This window comes from Fulmarus glacialis, unplaced genomic scaffold (genome assembly GCF_000690835.1).
Source record: "Fulmarus glacialis isolate BGI_N327 unplaced genomic scaffold, ASM69083v1 scaffold15980, whole genome shotgun sequence".
NCBI classification, from domain to species: domain Eukaryota; kingdom Metazoa; phylum Chordata; class Aves; order Procellariiformes; family Procellariidae; genus Fulmarus; species Fulmarus glacialis.
Genome location: NW_009189731.1, coordinates 1 through 20,118, shown reverse-complemented (window position 1 = coordinate 20,118; position 20,118 = coordinate 1). Strand labels below are relative to the sequence as shown.

Below are 20,118 nucleotides of genomic sequence, written 5' to 3'. Positions count from 1 at the left end.
GCAAAGCTCTCGGGCATAGTAGTCACCGAATTTTGCCCTTCATTGTCTGAATTTCATCAGGCTTATTTCAGCATAACTTTGTCTGCCTTGTAATTATTTTCATAACAGAAAAACAAAAACATTGTGTGCAACCATGATCCCTCAGCCATTGCATCTTTTAAATTCACTATCTTGAAAGATGTTACTGGATAAAATTATAAAATAATTCAACAGAAATAATAGAGCTATTTTGTTAGCTGTTCAATTATACGATGGATAAAGTGATAACCAAATTCCTATTTTCCAAGCAATAACTACTAACATATCTGACTAGTAAAATGTGACAGCAGATACCTAAAACAAATTTTGCTGTTATACAGGGTTATTTACAAACTTAAAAAAAGAAAGTGCATTTCATTGGACTCTTCCATGTTCCTCAGCAGTTAAATAACATGCATTTGGCATCACCTAGAATATGTTTAGCTTGCAAGATACTATTTATATTTGGAGAAAAAGAGATTTATAAGCTATTATATCCATTCAGCTGTCTTAATCTATGGCCCTTTTGTTAGCTGTGGGCCACCAAATGAAATCTTCCAAAACACGTGGAGATGAATTGTCCAGGAGATAGTATTTCTCAAGAAAGGCTTCACTGAAGGTAGACCTTGGAGAATCGCTGTGGTAAAATGTTTTCATCATTCTAGCGTGCCTGCCGTACCTTTACACTTGAACTGATTCAATAATCTTGGGAACAAAGACTATTTGTCTGTAAGGGGGAAAATAGCTTTTGTTACACGCATTTCATCAAAAGACTAGTCTATGCATATGGACAACAGAGTCCAAAATGAGAGCAATGGATCCCAGTACCTTCTAGACATTGTGAGCTAGATTTAAAAACAACTTTAAAATGCGCTGAAGGGTACATTTAGATGGCTGATTACGAAAAATCCAACATACTGCTTCTACAAGTTAAAGTTTGTTTCTGTGTCTCTTTTCTGTGTACTCTTAAGTCAGCATTTTATTATCTGTGCCAGTTTGGCACAATGTATTCTGTAAATCAGAATGTTTTATAAACTAGAACTAGATTGTGTTTAACATTCCAGTCTGTGTGTTTAGTATAGATACATATGTACATTATATAGGTGTATATCTATATATATACATACATACACACATTTTGAAATGTTCCTACTGTTCTCTTTCTGTCAATTAACTATAATGCATACCTATTAAGCTCTGTCTTTTGAGTACGGGAAAGTGTTACTTTTAAAATTGTATTAATTTTGTAGAAACAAGAACTTTCAAAATCCAAGATTCCAAGTTTTTTCACAGGTAATACTGCTAAAGCAAGATAAAGCTCTCTGTAAAGCTAAAACGTGTCCTTTAGAAAGAAAACACTATTTTAGTTTTTCAGTATGCTAACTGTTAGGGATGGTGACTTCAGCTTTATTTACCAACTGTTCTTTTTGTTTTAAATGAAGATTGAGAGGGAGGCTGACACTACTGGTACTTCTTCGGTTCAGAAATACTCTGTCTCATGAAGAATTCTTTCTAAATAAAAATATGTTATTTTAATTTCATTGATGGGAAGCTGAAGCAATAGTCAGTTACCATCCAGTCCTTTAGGTACTTCTGTTTTCTGAGCAGCAGTGCTGAGGCAAGTATGATCGGGTGGCTTGCAACATGCCGGCCTCCAGACATTAAACCATGAAATACTGCTGGGTGCCTGAACTCGTCCCGAGTTCGCTGGCCTGTCTGTGAGCCCCATTCTGCGTCTTTAAACATAATGAACATTACTGAGATAGATAAGCTCCTACCTTCCTTTGGGAGCACTGTGTAAGTTGCTTCCATGCCCGCGTGGATGTGGTCAGTAACGTGACAGTGTAGTAGCCAGGTTCCAGGGTTCTGCGGGGTCATTTCCACAGTTTGAAATGTCCCAGGGAACAGATCAAAGACATCTGCCCGGTAAACCCCTGTTTGCTTCAGGACAAAAAGAAACAATGGTTAAACAGTGTGGCATTACCAGATGGCACCCATTTAAGCTACCTTTTATGCATATTCCCACCAAACTTTTTAATCACAGTTGAGTGAAAGGACATCTACTGTATGTCATTTCTACAGAAGCATCACTATACATTCACTTCATGCTTAAAAGATTAATAAACTAGCAACTAAGTGGAAATGAAGGAAAACTCCAGCTGTTGTCTCACCACAGCCATGAAAATTCACAGCTACTTTGTCAAAGCAACTTGTGAGGTTACCAGTCAGCAAATGCTACTGGCAGATATTCTCTGTCTCTTGCATGTTGATCAAATACAGATTTGGGGCATAAAAACTTTACGGTCAAATTACAAGTCCTGCTTAATACTGTAACAACTGACTTTTCACCAGAGATGATGGTCCTTGGTATTTGATCTACCTCTCATTCTTAACACAGCAAGAAATGAGTGGAAAGGACCTCTTACCTTATACTCAAAGCTGTGGCCGTGGAAGTGTGCTGTGTGAATGTCTATTTCATTGCCCATTCCCATCAAATACCAGCTTACTTTGTCTCCAACATGCATAGTCAGACCATGCAGATTTCCAAACACCTTTCCTGGAAAGAGCAAGACAGAGAAAACAAGTAAGATTTTATTCATTGTTATTCTCTAAACTTCGACAGAATACAAGATTTGAAAGCCAATGCCAGGCAAAAGTAACAGCTTTGGATGGTATATAAAACCAAAACAATGGGACAGCATATTATGAATGGGTCTGATTATATTCCGTATTTAACTAGAAAGTAAGATGTAGTTAAAAGTTCTTTATTGTACACCGTTGCTAATATTGCAGTTCTTAAAGATCTGCGTTTCCTGCAGCTCTTTGTAAAGGGTAAGCTTTACCAGGACTTGCTTTCAGGATGCACATTGACTTTCCAACTTATCCAGAACAGTTGTTTGCTGACATCAAATCAAAATTTCAAATTTCATTTTTACTCTTTCTCTCCTCGAAATTTCAACATGGGACCATTTTTTCATAGTTTAAAAAAAACCAAAACAAAACATTAACAGTGTTTTCAAACAGTTTGAGTGAAATTTTTGAGGCCTTCTGCCCTGAAACTGGAAATTCAGAGGGGATGAGAAAGTCAAATTTATATGCAGTACTTTCAAATACATAATTTTATAGAGTTTCCAGAGTTACATTAACAAAATTGGGAAACATACCATGCATTTTATTACTTTCAAGGAATTCCTCATCCTCTTTGTCAACAAGGTGCGGGTTGGTAGAATAGGTTTTAATGTTTTCATCCAAGTACCATGACTCATTTTCATCAAAAACCATAAAAAGAAGAGCAAATTGAACTTTCTTTTTAGTATGAAATGATGGCAAATAATGTCTATGACACACAACAAGTGTGCCTATTAATCCACTGTAAGTGTCCTGAAATTACAAATGAAAAATCGTGTAATTACAAGATGTGACTAAGCAGAAGCATTTTTAATGCCAGACATTAATCCTCTTACTATTTTTACAGCTATCAGTGTCTGGGAATAAAGGTAGCCAGCGTCAGGCAAACAAGGTTATTTCTTCACTGTTACATGCTACCCATGGGTCAAGTTCAATGGACTATGAAGAGTAACTGCCTCTTTTTCATCTCTTGCTAGAAATAAACATTTGTTCCATTTTAATTTCTTGCTCATCTTTTTTTTTTCCATATTCTTTTTAGGTTTTAGGGTTTTGAGCTTGGTTTCCATTCAAAGTTACTTCTTGACACTTTTTAATTTGTGTTTGCTGAGACATGAAGGAAAAAATACATTAAATTCCATTAAAAATTATCAGTCATGTTAAGTTAATAGGTGCTTGTACAAAAATGGCAGATTTGTGTTCCACAGTTGCATGTTAGTTTTCCCACACGTGACCGATTAGATACTGAGCACGCTATAAAGTGTTAGCTTTAAGAATGAGATCTGAGTGAGTTGATCTATAGCAACAGCAGAAGAACCAGGGAGCAAGAACATGAAGGGCTGTGACCCTCAAATTCTACCCTGACTTTCTTGCATTATTCAAGAGACGTTTAAATTCAAAGGTATGGTAATAGGGGGAATGACTTGACAGAGAAGGCAGAAAGAGTTTCAAACTCATCCCCCTTTTGCTGTAAGTATATCTGTGTTGAAGTAATGAACAAAACCCGTTAGATAGATTGATAATATACCTTAATGATGTCCACCGTTGAATGGTATGCCCATGCAATACAATGTGGATCTCCTCTCTCAGAACTAGATCTCTCTGGGATTTTCCAGACGTACATTTTTGTTTCACCTGAATTAAATAAATATCAATGAATTTTAGAAGTTTTCTGTGTGCTGACCTGTAAGAGGTCATATTGAAACAGATGTTACCTCCATTTATAGCTTATATTTTTCTTGAACAACTTCTTCCCAATTACTGCACTGGCTAGCCTACTGTTATTTCCCTTCTGCAGATCCCTGACTCCTCTCACCAACGTTTTTTTTTGTGTGGCTGCATTGTCCAGTTTACCATACTTAATAAAAACAATTGTATCTTTTGTAAAGATCACAGAGGAACTTCTGAAATAATAGCTAGCATAAGCTATGTTCTCCCTACGTAGCCAAATCTGTTTGCTTTCATGAAAGGTGCAGCCACGCTGGGTCAAAAAATCACTGATCTGTCAAGGGCTAGGATACATAGCAACAGTTAGCAGGGCCATTTTAATTGTAGAGATATTTGTCATAATCAGCATCAAAAATTTAAGAACCTGAGGTAAAAACAAACACACACACAAAGTCCTTCCTTCTATCCTAAAATGAAAGCTTGCTAAACCTTACTAGAAGGCTTGATGTTACCTGCTAGAAATAAACAAGGATGCTTTGATACCTGGATTAGTTACAGCCACAACAGAACTGTCTGTTTTCACGCCATGGGCATGTATAGAATAAGGTCTTGATGCCAAGTTCTTAAAAACTATTAAAATTTTATCTCCAATATTTGAAATAAGCAGTGGCCCTGTTGGATTGAAAAGAAAGATTAACCTTTTTTTACGAAAGATCACGGCAAAGAGAAAGAGAGATTCTGTTGTGTTCAAGTACACAACATTGGCTTACAATTCAACTAAAAACTATGCATGGATAATGTCATTTACTATGATATGCCAACTTGAGCAGCTGAAGTTAGGCATCTAAGTAGAGGCCTAAGTTTCAAAAGCTCCGAGCACCTACTGTGTATTTAAGGTCAGTTTGGATGTTGCTGCCCAGTTGCATGCTGACTTTGAAAATACTGACCTGTGATCAGGCAGCAAACCAGAAAGGTTTTTTTCTTGTAAAGCAAGCAATGTAATCTTGCAAGGAAAGCACCATAATAAAAGTAGCAATTCCATGTAGGCTTAGGCATTTTGTGTGGGTAGAACTATACTCAGTATTATTCAAATAGTATCTTCTTGTTTTGTTTCACTGCATTTTCCCCAGTTTCAAAACTGAACTTCATGATGACTATACCTTGAATTTCCAGGTGCTGCTGCTCCTCTGCTCTATTTTTGGGAGTACTGAATGTCTGATCAGTATACTCACGATATACTACCTTTCTGTATTTTGAGCCAATGAATTTGTCGTCTTTATTTAAAAATGGATTGCCAGGGCTGGGAAGAAAAAAAAAGAAAATAGAGATAAGAATATGTCATACATTTCTTCATGTATTTTAAAACATCTTTTGCAGGTATGTCAATTAACCGTCAAACAAAAATCCAGCTCAGTGAAGCAGTAATCTCATAGACCACTGGTATCTTCAACATGAAAACATTCTTCTTAAGCTGGGAGGTTTCTCTTAGCCTGGAAGGTTAAAAAAACACTGTAAATAGACCAAGTCTATATAGTGTTTGGGAGAATGCTGAGTGCTCGGCCTGGCAGATATTTCAAATTGCAAGAAGTCATCCAGCAACTTGCGTACCGAAAAATAGAGCCCTCAGTGACTTCTCTAAATCTGAAACGAAGCCTAAAACTTGTAAAGCTTAAGTGCCTTGCTGAAATGAAACGTGAGGGACTGATTCTCTGCTGAGATCATGGGGGCTGGAGACAGTGGGGAAAAAAAAGTCTGATAACAGCATAGTCCGTATTACTTGTGCGTAGAACTATGATAGAGTCCACTGTGGTATGCAGGGCAAGGAAATGTGCTATCAAGCTGAGGAAAAAGAAGAAAATACAATTAAGTCAATCAAAAAATATAGGCAGTTACAATCTACTACTTTAACCTCAAATGAAGTTATAGTGGTGGAACACAGAAATTCACCAGTTCATTGTTTAGCCTCTTCTGCTAATTGGCGTGAATTATTTGATCCAATCAGTTCCCTCTCATTGAGATTCAAATACTGGGAATAAAACACCGAGGCGACAAGCTTCATAGTGAATGGATTCGGTCATGGACTTATCTTGTGTAAGCTAATGAAACTGAGAGAAGTGAAATAGAACCTTACTCAGAGTACAGATAAACATGAGGCAAGGACATGTTACATATTGTAAGTAAGCAAGTATCAGGACAAAGTAGACATCGTATCTACAACTTAATGAACATTTTAAGCATTCCACATCAAGGACTGTACTAACATCAGTAAATAACAAATGCACATGCACTAGCCAGGATTCGTGAAAATCTGCAGCTGCCCCACTGGACCGTTTCATGAACATCACGCTGTCTGGCTCACAGTTACATGGCAACATTACTGGGGAAGGACCACAAATCCAAGTGAGCCCTGAAAATACGTATGCAAAGAAGTGTGTCTAGAAATGCCTGGAGGAGGAAAAGGTTCAGAGGAGAAGTGAGTTGCTCCTTTGCTTTTTTGCATTTTTTCCCTTGTGTATATTCCAAAGTACCTTTCCTTGTGGTATTGATGCCGCTCAAATTCCCATGTCCTGTTAGGAGAATAGTCCCATTCAACTTCCACTGCAGCAATATAGTAAGTCTTTTCATGCAAATACATAGATAGATCCACATTCCACCAATGGCATTGTTTCACTTTGTAATTCTGTTTCATGCCCCCTGTGTAGTGATCTGTTGTCAGGCACACCACTTCAAAAACTCCTAGAGGTTGTACAAGAAACAAAGACTTGAGGACAAAAAACTGTTACTAGTAGATCTTGAGGTTGTATTGTTTAGAGACGGAGACACAGGCTATTGCTCATGTAAGATCCAAATTCTTTGCGTAGTATGGCTACTTGTAGTAATAAAATCCAGCATATATTCTAGAAGCTAGAAAAATCAAGGCTTTAGCATTAAGAGCTTATGTCCTATGAACACAAGTTTGTTGCCCTTCAAAACACAGTTCTACACAGTTTTAGCACCCAAAGGATCAAAACATCAGCTATTTAAAGCTGATAAGCATAAAACGTTCACAGGTAAACAGTTTCTAAACAAGTTTCAGTTTTAAACAAGACATTTACCTTCAGAATCAGGCTTCATAATAGCTGTAAGAAATGTATGTGGAAACAGATTTGCTGTATCCCTTCTTGTTCCTTTAGTTATGAATGTGTTTTCTGAAAAGTATATCCCATGGACATCGACTTCTGACCCCAAGCCCATCAAATGCCAGGAAACAACATTTCCTTTACACATCTCAAGACCAGGTTGATTTCCGTACATATAACCATTAATGGCTGTAGAAGATTTGAGAAAGCAAAACCCACCTTGATTAACACATTACTTAACTCTGCAATACAGATTAAATAATACACACTTCGGATGTAATGTGATATCTTAGACTGACAGAAGTATCAACAATAAAATACTTTATCACATCAGCAAAACTAGAGAATCAATTCAAGCAAAACAACTTTTAAAACCCAGTGTTTAAAAACAACTTCTAAGCGTTCTCCTTTTCAATGTTTAAAGCACAAGTAGCTGACTTGACCAACTAGAACCTCCGCTGCTTTATACCCTGCAAGACCCTCCAGCACACAGTGGAGACAATCAGAAGCGTTTTTTAGTTTGAGTTATTAATCCTTTCTAGCTACTCCTGCGCATAACTTCCAAAGCCTGGGCCTCACGGGTACCACTGAATGGTCAGTACCAAGGCTCTGTAGATAGTAGGAATGCCCCTGAGGGCAAAATTTAAGAAAGAGCACAAGCAAACATGTTTAAAGATTAGGACTTATTTGCAGGACTATGTACTGAAGATAACAATGTTCTTTCACACGAAACCTGAGACATTTCTACAGTACCAAAATACAATCTGCGTGAAACTCAGCTCTGCCCTAACAAAGAAGCAAAGATTGTCATTCTAAGGGGGCCACAGCGCTGGTAAAGGAATCCAGACTCAGCCACGGACACAAAATGAGCCGGCAATGTGATCTTGCCACAAAGGCGGCTAATGGTACCCCGGGCCGCATTAGGAGGACTGTCGCCAGCGGGTCAAAGGTCAGGCTGCAGCTGCTGCTGTAGAAATGCTTCAGACAGAGGCAGCTGGAAAGCAGCTTGGCAGAAAAGGACCTGGGGTCCTGGTAAACACCGCGTTGAACATGAGCCAGCAATGTGCCCTTGCTGCAAATAAGGCGAATGGTATCCTGAGCTGCGTTAGGCAGAGTATGGCCAGCAGGTCGAGGGAGGGGATCCTTCCCCTCTACTCAGCACTGGTGAGGCCACACCTGGAGGACTGTGCCAAGTTCTGGGCTCCCCAGTACAAGAGAGACACGGACATACCGGAGAGAGTTCAACAAAGGGCCACAAGGACGATGAAGGGACAAGAAAGCATCTCTCCTGTGAGGAAAGGCTGAGAGAGCTGGGACCGATCAGCCTGGGGAAGAGCAGGCTCCGGGGGATCTCATCAACGTATACAAACACCTGCAGGGAGGGTGCAAAGAGGACGGAGCCAGGCTCTTTCCAGCGGTGCCCAGTGCCAGGACCAGAGGCAATGGGCACACACTGACACACAGGAGGTTCCCTCTGAACATCAGGAAACACTTTGTCACTGTGAGGGTGACCGAGCGCTGGCACAGGCTGCCCAGGGAGGTGGTGGAGTCTCCATCCTTGGAGGTACTCAGAAGCCATCTGGACATGGTCCTGGGCAACCGGCTCTGGGTGGCCCTGCTTGAGCAGGGGATTGGAGATGACGACCTCCAAAGGACCCTTCCAACCTCAACCAGTCTGTGATTCTGCGAAAATCCTCCTTTCAGCTACATCATCTGTAGGGCAGAGGTCGGTTTTCTCTTGCTGCCTGGTTGCATTCATAGGGGTTGCACATGGGCTACAGACCTAATTCCTTCTTCTGTCTACTCAAACTGGTACATAACAGTGCTAAATGTGCAACTCCCATGCAAGACACTGAACAGCTAGCATTATATTTTGAACTACCATATTTAGCTGAAATTGAATTGCATTCAAACATGGTTTTGTTTCCGATGGAAAGGAATGAAATGTCTCTGCCACTATACAGTTTCCCAGTCTCCAACATGAGATCACAAAAGTAAAGACCTTATTGTAGAAATGAATACTTGGCTAACTAATAATTTTCTTACAGTGCATTTTGTTAGACTCTTGGAAGTCCTCATCATCTTTGTCAATTTTATCAGGATTTAGTGTAAACATCAAAATATTGTCATCCAAGTACCAGCTCAGATTCTCATCAAATACTGTGGCAAGTAGAAAAAACTCCATGTTCACATTTTTCTGTTGAGAAGAAATAGCACAAAAGAAAATAGAAATGAGTGAACAGAAAATGTCAGGAAAAAAAATTCTATGCACATAGTAATTTATGAGTATAGTTCACAAAGTAGGATAGATGCATACATTAATACTTCATTCTGATAATCTCAAAGCTCTCTAATTGCTGTATCTGGTGACTAGATACCTGCTGCTAATACTTTTTCTACCAGGAACCACCTCTGGAAATGAATGCGTGTTTTGGTCTTTAAAGTCTCTACATTTTTCTGGTCATTCTCATCCTAGCTGAGACTTGAATGCCAGTGGTTGCTCACTGCGATGGTGGTTTCACAATACAGTGACTGTTTTTGCTTTTTTTTAAAAAAACCAAAAACCAAACCCACTTTGTTCATTTTATGTATTGCCCTCAGCACATGGGTGAGACTGTGATGTGGAGAGGAGGTGGTGCTGAGTGGTCATTAATGCCTGAGGGCACAATTCAGGAAGAGAAAGCAGATTCAGCTACAATGACGCAAATGCTTCTGTTTTTCTTCTTTGACTGACCTGTTTCCCAGAAGGAAGCAGAGCTCCTTTCCTGCACACCAAGAGAGGACCCACAAGGCCAGAATTGGTGTCTCTGACTGCATCCACAGCTGAGTAATAAAGCCAGGTTAAACAGTCTGGATCTTGGTCTGTGGGGCCCACATCTTCCGGCACGTTCCACTCATACGTAAATGTAGCACCAGGACTCACATGAGAGGCTGGAGATTCAGTTCCTGTTATAGAAATCAACATTAGGAATTATGCCCAATGAACACCCTTTATTTTTTCACCTTTAATACATCAACATGTACAACAGCTTGTTCTCCGGCGCTTGCAGGATCCCTGTCTATAGGCGCACCTCTGGAGGCGGCACCGTACAATGCCCCCTCGTCGCTCTTGCGGTAACTCACACCGTGGGGCTGAATGCTGAACGGGCGGCTGGCATTGTTTCGGAAGGTCACCCTGATGCTCTCACCCACTTCAGCCTTGATAACAGGTCCTAGAAAAGAGCACATGGTCTAATTACAAGATGTTTCTACCAAGTGATGTACAGATCACCACGAGCTTATAGCAATCAATGGCTGGCTGCTTTTCCCGTTGCACGGGGCCTATGTGGCCACGGACCAGGTCCCTGGCACGTGCCCTGAACCACATGGCAGCCAGCAGCAACTGGACTGCTCCATTCCCAATTCCTCATGGAGGCCCAGTGACACGCAGGACAGTTCCTCCCTTTGGAAAGGGACCTACAGACACTGATGCCAACCTCAAATGCAGTCCAGAGCCATGCCAGAAGCAGCCAGGTTATAAATAGGGCTAGACCTGCCTAGCCTGGCCTTGTAATTCAGAGCCTGACCTTTAGAGACCATGGCATATTCCCACAGGCAAGTTGGGGACCACCACAGCATTGCCTTCAAGAGCTTTCTTGCATCCTGGGGCTCTCTTGGAGGAAGCCACAGGCACCAGCATCTGCAGGAGGCAGGGAGAGCTGAGGGCCCTCCCTTGGAGGGGCACTGCTGGCTAGCCAGTGAAAGTGACAGTTTACTCTCATAAATCTTTGACGTGAAATAATTTTAGATATCTTACCTAAGAGTCCAAGATGTGCTTCCTCTGTGAGCCTTTTTTTATGTTCAGTGAAAGAACCATCTGTATATTCTTTGTAAATGGCTTTTTTGTAAGAGCCACCAATTCTTGTTTCACTTTGTTCAAAAAATATGCGAGATTCACTGTGTAAAAGAAATCGCAACAGATGCAAACAGTTCAAGTCATAATGCTCAGCTTTACAAAGGCAGTCAAGGCCTCAACCCTATTTTGTGAGATACGACGTGCTGAGTTTGTCTTTTGGGTCTCCCTTCAGTGATCTGGCCACACGTTGACATGCAGTCCCATATAAAGACGTGCAGGAATTCATATCCTTCACTAACTTCTCTTTAAGAAAAAGACACTGAGCTGTGTTGCCCTTATAAAGCCAGCATGCTTAGAGACTCATCAATGACAATGATTTCTAGTCGACATTTCGACACCTGAAGCTTACTCTTCTTTCTATTAAAAGTTATGAATAGTTCAACAACAGTAGATACAAACACCAAGAATATGTAACATCTAAATAGAAAGTCTACACTTTTTAGTCTACACTTTTACTCTTCAAAAAAGGACCTTTTAATGTTTTACAAGCGCTATTCAAACAATGAACTGTGCCTTGTCCCTCATGGAGCAGGTAAGTATTCTTTAACTCACAAATGAAAAATCTGAGGAATCAATGTATTCAGTGAATTGATCCAGGTCTTAACTATGTAAACACAGAGCAAAGGGCAAAGCTACCTCGTGCAAGTCGTTTGCCAGCTGAGATGCCGTTAGTGTGATTTTCATCAGCTAAGGAGATGATCATGAATTCCTAGCTTTGTTCTCTAACTCAGAATAATCTTGAACCATCAGAGGTCACTGCCTACATATGACATTACAATTCATCTTCATCCCAGTGAAATTACTAACGTTACAGAACAATTTATATAAGATTGCAAGGAAAACAATAGACCTAATTTGGCCTCATATTTATCCTGGCATTAATATTTAAGCAGAGGTGAGAACGACGAGAAATTCTGCTTAAAAGTAAATTCTACCATATGGCTTACCTTATTTAGCATACTTATATCAATTCTGCTTGGAAAGTATAACTTCTTTAATTAGAAGCATTTACCTGTCAGTGATTAATTCTTGTCCTGTAAAATGGTTCATTGCAGATGGGCCATAATTCCAGATGATCTCTTCAGCAGCAATGAAGTACTGTCTTATCTTTGTACTCTCCATGTGATCTGTTGTGGATTTCCTACAATCTTTTACAACAAAAAGGGCCTGCATACCACCTGGAAAAAAATGAGGAGGTAGAGAAAACTAGGGAGAAGGAACCAAACTTTGTTTTCTCTTTCACTGCTTCCAATAGCTCTCCTCTTCCCTGGAGAATTCCCATACCATTGATGGGTATGCAAATCACAAATGAAAAGGAAGATGAATGATATAGAAGAATGCATGCCAGCTGAGCTAGGATGTAGAAACACATCAGGTAGGCACTCAGGTGTGGTAAAGTGCATTCTGCTTGTAAAGCTGCAGCTGACATGGTGGTTACAGAGAAGATGAGGGGGGAGTGGAAACAGTACTGTCAGTTAGCACTTCAGTCAAGGCTGACCATCTTCCCTCTGTATCTAATCAACAGCTTACTTGTGGAACTCCTGGGTCTCTGCACCCTTGGAGAAGGGTCTGTTAGCGAATCTGCTTGCTGGAGATACAAATAATGTAATAGAGAGAGCCCTTTTACAGCTATGGATTAGGCCAATTTGTAGGATTGAAGTCTTGCCCAGAATGCTTCAACCACATCAGGACGCTGCTTGACGTGGTAGCTATTTCAAAACTTATAACCTCTGTGTACTTGAATCTGTAGGTTAAACATACTCCTTTTTATATCAGAATTTTCAAACCTTGGAGAATGATTTTAAGTTCTGTGTTCCTTCCCACTTTTGTGACAAATTACTTTAACTCACTTATAGGCATATAGATCATGGAAACGGGTGGAATTAGCTTCCAAGTATTTCATACGGTTAACAAACACTGGAAATACAGGAAGATACAGGGAAGAGAAACGCAGATCATCTCTGCTTATTAGCCAACGCACTTTCCAGAACATGTCTTTGTCAGCAGGCAAGTTAGCCTGCCTATCCTGTGCCCCTTGCCCAAACATGGAACGAGCCCCAACTTTTTTGTTGGCAAGCAGAAAATTGTGATTAATTACACATTACATCATGCTATTGTTTGTCTAAAGTTTAGGCTTGCAAAAGTGCAGCTGTGCTAATTGCTGCCAAGTGATAACAATTTCCATTACAGAGAAGAATTTCCTTGATTTCCGTGGCTACATGCTCAAGCCCATCTAATACACTTCTAGGCATTTCAATTACTATGAGAGTTTCATCCAGAGGAGAATATCGTCTGGCATATAACCAGGTCAGGAGTACTGCTAAAGTGACTCAGTAAACTGTTAGCTCAAGCTAAAAAATATTCTGATCACTGGAACTTATTCTGTACCTTCGATATGGTCATTCACTTGGCAGCTGAGCATCCATTCCCCAGGACTCCTCGGTATCATGACAGCATCAATAAACGTGGCTGGGAAGAGGTTGATGGTGTCAACTCGATGATGCCTTTCTATTAAGGTCTGTCCATGAAAGTAGGCTGAATGGATGTCAGCTTCATTACCCATGCCAAAAAGATGCCATTTTACCTTATCTTCCACACACATTGTGAGGTTCGGGAGATATCCATACATGTACCCATTGATTGCTAAAAGAAATGTTATTTATTACAGTTACCTTCACAGACCTTAGGACCTTTTCTTCAAAAGCAGGCGTCATAAAACCATTCCTCTATTCTTCAAAATAGAAAGAGGCTCAAAACAAAACCCCACACCTTTGAAAGTGAGCCAGTATCAGACACACACTTCACCTGCACAACTACCTGCATGACCAGCGGTTCCTGCTATGATTCTGGAATCCACGTCAGAGCCAAAGGCATCTTCTTTGTTGAAACTAACAGTAAAAACTGTTTTTCTAAACTGCGATATTATAGTACAGAGCTCAGGACTAAGAAACAGAACAGAGTAACACAACTCTGTTTAGAGCGCCTGGGGAATTATACTGGCAAAGAGATTCCTGGCCCCTAAGAATTTTATATCACAACTCCAAAGGTTTGATTGTACAAAACTTGCCATCACTTTTTAATTTTCTTTTAATTTAAAAGGATCTTTCTTAATCCTCTAAGAAAAAGCCCCGCTAAAAAAAAAGAAATTATCTACAGTTCATCTTTAAAAGATACAACATATAAAAATATTACTTCACCGTATCAATGACAAGCAACATTAATATAACAATCTCTCACAGTGCATTTTATTGCTTTCCTGGAAGTCCTCGTCATCTTTGTCAACTTTGGAAGGCTCAGAACAGTATGTCTTGATATTATCCTCTAGATACCAACTGAGATTTTCATCCATCACAGAAAACATAAGGATAAATTCAGCATCAAAGTGTTTATCACTGCCCTTATTCATCGTATCTGAAAAAGAAAGTGGTATATTCAAAGTCTTTGGCAACTGACATTGTCTTTTCATCAGTTTTAAGTGTAGTATTAGCAGGACTGGTTGCTGTTTACTTCATATTTTGCCACTTTTCTCAAGTGTGAGCGTACACATAAACTTACAGACACACTCAGAAAACAAAAATTGGTTTTAATAGATACTATAAAATAACTTTACTAAGAATAAATATTGCATGTGATAAGATTACAGTAAATCTGTTTCTCATATCAGTATTTACACATCCTTTTGCATTACTAGCATGAACATGTCTCACTTTTATGGATTTGTGGATAAAGCATTCTGCAAATTATATTCACTGTCACACATAAAATCAAACTACTTCCTATACTATTGAAAGGCAGCTAACTGAGAAGACAAAAAGATGCTATTTCAAAATTAACTGTAATCTTCTCCTTTTCCAGTAAATTATGTCACTGATATTTATCAATAACCATTATCAATCACCCTGCATATGTATTTATTTACTTACTTACTTATTTATTTATAGTTTACCTTTCCTGCAAATTATTAAAGGCCCAACAAGCCCTGAGGCAACATCTCTTGGAGCATCTATGTGGGAGTGGTAAACCCTGGTTATGCAGTCTGCATCTCCCTTAGCTGGACCTTGATCTTCTGTCACGTCCCATGTATAAGTGTACTGGCCTCCAGGCTCCACAGCATCATCTCTCTTTTGCAAATCTTTGGTGTTGTCAGGATAAAAAGCACCTGAAGAATGTCATGCAGCACCATTACACAACACACTCACAATACAGTGTCAGGATGGCACCTGCCACGCTTTAAAGTTGACTACATGTTGCAATAACATGGACTGAACATCTGAATACAGGTAAAAAAAATGTTTAAAATCAGGTGAGTGGATCTCTTCCTTCTCTTTAGGAGTCTCTTCATTTGCCTTTGAATTCCATGGGAGTGCTTCGATTAATGGCACATTAAATTTAGTCCTTAATTTATTAGGAGGGCACTATGTACTTCTGCTAAAAAGATAACAATCCAAATATTTGTAAAACATTTGTTAAATATTAATCTCGGAAACTGTTCTAAAATATTGCATATGTCCTCAAGGAATATAGCTGTCGCTGGAATGAGAGCAACAGAAAAAAAATTTAAACATTTTTCCAAAAAGTGCATGTACTGCTGCGCAACACACTGTTCTGCTCCCACAGAATGTGTCTATATCAAGCCACATATTAGTTGTAACAAGAAACTTCACGAAATATTAGAAGTTAAGCTGATACTTCATGAATTCTTCTAATGAAAAATTTTTAAAGACTGCTTTTGAGACGACATCATATTCTCAACAATTCACACACTGTTTTTAAGGCCCATTAATAAAACTTCCAACAGCCATATTCTGGTGCCGCCTGGTACAGAAAATCCCCCATCGCCTGAGTGTGGCAAGACCAGCTATTGCAAGGGCAAATCATCACTAATCCCAGCAGCACCTCTACAATACATCTTAAAGCGTGTCAGACTTTTATCTCATTAATTTATTACTAAGCAGTAGCTGCTTCTCCATTTTAAGAAATCCTTGTGTATCTTATATACAGTATTTACAAATTCAGTGTTAAGAGTTTGGAACTGTAAGTTATCACTGTTATCACAACAGCATCAATTTTTCCTTTAGATATCCTCAATACCCGCATCTCTTATATACCTTTATACCCTTATTTCAGGTGAAATATAAATACTCTTATTTCAGGTGAAATGTTGATCTAAAATTGCCGCCTTTATGAATTCCACTTTTGGCTTCGTATTTCGCTCTTGAAAAAATTATCAAACTCCTTAGCTCCTCTTTTAAATTGATTGTGTCCTGTTTTAAATCTTTATTTACTTGACCAGTCTTCTCTTTGATGGAAGAATATCACTTACACTCAGAGGAACGATTAACTTTTGATAAATACTGGCACAGAACGGACTCAAGCTTACCTTCATTTTCCTTTGTGTATCTTACACCATGTGGATGCAGCGTGTAGCTTCTGGAAGCAAAGTTTTTCAAGTGAATAATAATGGAATCTCCAACTTCTCCCTTAATGATAGGGCCTAAAAAACCCAGCCAGGAAGGTTTGTCAACTATCGCATCATATAAATGATCGGTGTACTGAGTGTAGACAGCCTTCTTGTAAGTGCCTCCTATCCTGTGTGGTCCTCTTTTGAGAAAGACTCCAGCCTGCCTGTAAAGAAAATACACAAACACATCTGTAGTGTCAGATACTCATTTAATATTTGAATGGTGTTAATTAGTAGGGTCTCAAATAAAGACCAGGCCTCCGTAGCGCTGTGCACAACTACATCTGAGTTTAGGAGCAAATGTATCTCTTATCGTAAAGAGGTAGGCACCCATATAGAGATTAAATATTATGCACCAACCTGAATTTTTTTATACCTATTTTGTAGTCTGAAGAGAAGGGTATTTGATACAATTTTGGGCAAATTTGAGACCATGTGGACAAGGCAAATAATAGTTCTTATTGCTCGAAGCTTTTGTACTTGCATGCTTAAATTGCTGTATAATTTTCCATGGCCTGTTAAAAACAATAATTTCCATCATCACGCTATTATGTTGACTGCATAGTCCTTGCTCCACTGCGATGAACAGCAGACTCTTCAGCTGTAAAATACATTTAAGATGTCTGGACATGAGCAAAACTGCAAGGGGCTGCTAATGTCCAGTGTGTGCCTGGCGGGGCGGGGGAGCGGGCATGCAGAGTGCTGAAATGGGTGAGACCAAGCCCTCAGCTTGCTCACCAGTCATAGACGAAGAAGAATCACAGCCTCAGAGCTTGATATGGATTTACCCTAATAAAGTCTCATTTTTACAGATTCAGCCCAAGAATATACAAGCAGGTTACATGAGAGCAGGGAATTAGCAATGACCTCCTCAATCACTAAGTGCCTTAACTACTGGATCATTGCTCCTCTCAATTAATGAAACATTTATACTAAAAATGATAGTTGGTTAGCGAGAAAACAGCCGAACTCACGAGCTGAACTGAGACTGATGGAGATGGTATTTCCTACACGTGGTGTCAATACCTCTGACCCATGTACCCATCGTGGATATGCTGCCCAAGCACCCGCAGCCGCAGGCGAGGGGTCACCACGTGCCTCTGACAACTACCAACTGGGAACGGCTTTGGAGCCAGCCTTTGCCTGTGCTGAGGGTCAGGTACCTTTCATTAAATATTTTAGTCTCTGGGAAGCGTTCTTTTTGTGGAAAAAGCGCTTATATTCGCTAACTACAATGGCGAGAGAAACTGCCAGCACTGGCTGTTCAAACCGGTGGTGCTAGCACTGGCTGATGCTGTCAGCCCAGGCTCTACAGCCTCTTCAACAACAGATCCTCCTGCAGGCTTCCCTGCCCGTTTCAGAGGGACTAGCTGTGGAAGCAAGCCTGCTCCGGGGGGGGCAATCCTGAGAGACAGGGCAACACTGCCTGCAGTTCAGCAGCCTCCTCATCTCTCACCTTACATGATGAGAAACCAACTTGTTTCATATTCCCAGCAGGCCATATTGTGAAGCAAGTTAATATTGCCCCAAAATGCAAAGTATTTCCCACAAGGCTGAGCATTGTTTGAGCGTGTGAGGCAGGAATTGTTTATACCTTGGCAAGCACAGATCTGAAGTGTAATTAAAACGCCAATTCAGAGCTCCATGAAACTTGGAGAGCATAAACTTAGTTGCAAATGTTCAGTTACGGGAAGTCTGAGTGCATGAAGCTTTTTAACCCCAAGCTAAATCAAACAAATATGTTATGGCTCTTCTTGGACTGTTTAAGCAGCTACTATTTTATTGTAGAGTATTCCTTCTAGCAGGTACACTGCACTCTCCTCTTCTCCTGCTCTTCCCTGCCTCTATAAATATCAATCTCCATACAAGCACAGCCTCGTAGTTAAAGGGTTCAGGAGGAGAAGAATCGGAGAAGCTGAAAATGAAAAGTACGATAAAAGGGACCAGCTCCATTGCAGGCTTACAACCACTGAAAAACTGTAATTAATTTAGCATGCTGCAGGTTGTCACAGAGCAGAGAAAAGAAGTGAAAGTGCGGTGAACGGTGGTGGCTTGTTGTATTACACCACTGCTCTCCAATTTTCAGACAAGATGCCCTGCTTCCACCATTATCAGAATTAGTAGCCTGCTGAATCACTGGCAGTGTCTTACATGTCACTCAGTTTATAAGTGACAAAAAAAAAGTTGACTGCTTTGTCTCATGCCTGATGAAATGGCAGATTATGGCTGAGATATTGTTGGCTGTCACTAGAGAAAACAAACCACAGGAAATCTTCTAATCCCACATCTACAGACTAAATGAGAACTGTATTTTCAAGATTTTTCTGATTTCTGATTTCTCTCTTCATTGTTTTTATTTTAGTATAGTCCTACTTCATTTTAAAGGCACTGAAAAAAATAGAAGGAAGGAACATTTTTTCTCTCACAAATATTTCTCTGATGCCTTTTATAGCCGAGTTTTCTTCATTGATTATTCGTATCTTCAGGGTGCTCCCCTCCTCCTCACCATACTTATCCTCACCCTACTTATCATTCCTACTCTGCACAGGACCCTCCTTGCCTTATAACAAGCCACTCAGCTCCTCCGTGGCGGATGGAAGGACCCAGCTGTGCTGCTGCACCGGTGACAATGACCGCTGCCAACAATGACTATCTGAAAAGGAAACCTGTGCCCAATAGAAAAGTTTTAAATCTGTCAAACAACTTCTACGTTTACAAACATAACAGCAAAAGTCTTCTCTTCAGCACTGGCACCTTAGCCATTCAAAATTAAACATCATTAGACATTCAGGGTCTTCTTCTAGTCTGTACTTAGTAAACATTTCATTGCAACAAATTCACAAGAAACCAACACATTCCAATGCTTTTAATTAGCAGAGCATTGGAATGCAATTCTCAAGCAAGCCAGGAAAACATCAGAATTCCCTTATATGTCTGACAGAAAATCCACTGACACCAACATGATTCATTTCACTGCCTCCACCAGGTTTTCGGTCTGGCCCTAGTGTCTAAAGCAGACAATGCTGTAAAATCAAACTCAACCAGTAAACCAGTGTAAACTATTTTACTTACTCTTCTTCTGCAAAAAGCTGTCCAGATATGATACTGGTATTGCCAGGTGCATAGTTCCACACTGTCTCTATAATGCCGATGTAGTACTCCCTGTTCACTGCCCCAACTTGGCAACAGCAAGAAACCAGCAAGCAACTTAGGAAGAATAGCTTCATTTTGCTTTCATGAACCTTGTGGAAAATGTGAAATAAAAGCACAAGATGGGGTCATGCGATCTCCCCTTATATGTTCTTGTCTCTCCCACCCCCCCCCTCCTTACC

General features: G+C 39.9%; 1 protein-coding gene across 1 annotated transcript; it reads right to left on the bottom strand.

The window, feature by feature from the left end:
* Window positions 1–1,545: 1,545 nt before the first annotated feature.
* CP (ceruloplasmin (ferroxidase)) lies at window positions 1,546–20,111 on the bottom strand. The gene is made up of 19 exons (XM_009583250.1): window positions 19,859–20,111; window positions 16,706–16,950; window positions 15,272–15,484; window positions 14,563–14,736; window positions 13,714–13,968; window positions 12,338–12,503; window positions 11,227–11,366; window positions 10,502–10,642; window positions 10,165–10,376; window positions 9,477–9,627; window positions 7,407–7,619; window positions 6,840–7,047; window positions 5,472–5,611; window positions 4,855–4,983; window positions 4,172–4,278; window positions 3,179–3,399; window positions 2,795–2,799; window positions 2,438–2,575; window positions 1,546–1,952 (listed from the first exon to the last, which is right to left on the bottom strand). Exons 1-19 carry the CDS (start codon window positions 20,011–20,013, stop codon window positions 1,546–1,548), a joined length of 3,420 nt encoding a protein of 1,139 aa, XP_009581545.1. The 5' UTR covers window positions 20,014–20,111.
* Between the last annotated feature and the right edge of the window lie 7 nt (window positions 20,112–20,118).

Coding starts and splice junctions, on each gene's coding strand:
- CP (XM_009583250.1), bottom strand. CDS start 20,013: ATGAAGCTATTCTTCCTAAGTTGCTTGCTGGTTTCTTGCTGTTGCCAA. Junction 10,377..10,501: donor GTACGGTGCCGCCTCCAGAG/GTGCGCCTATAG, acceptor TTTCTATAACAG/GAACTGAATCTCCAGCCTCT. Junction 3,400..4,171: donor CAACGGTGGACATCATTAAG/GTATATTATCAA, acceptor TTGTAATTTCAG/GACACTTACAGTGGATTAAT.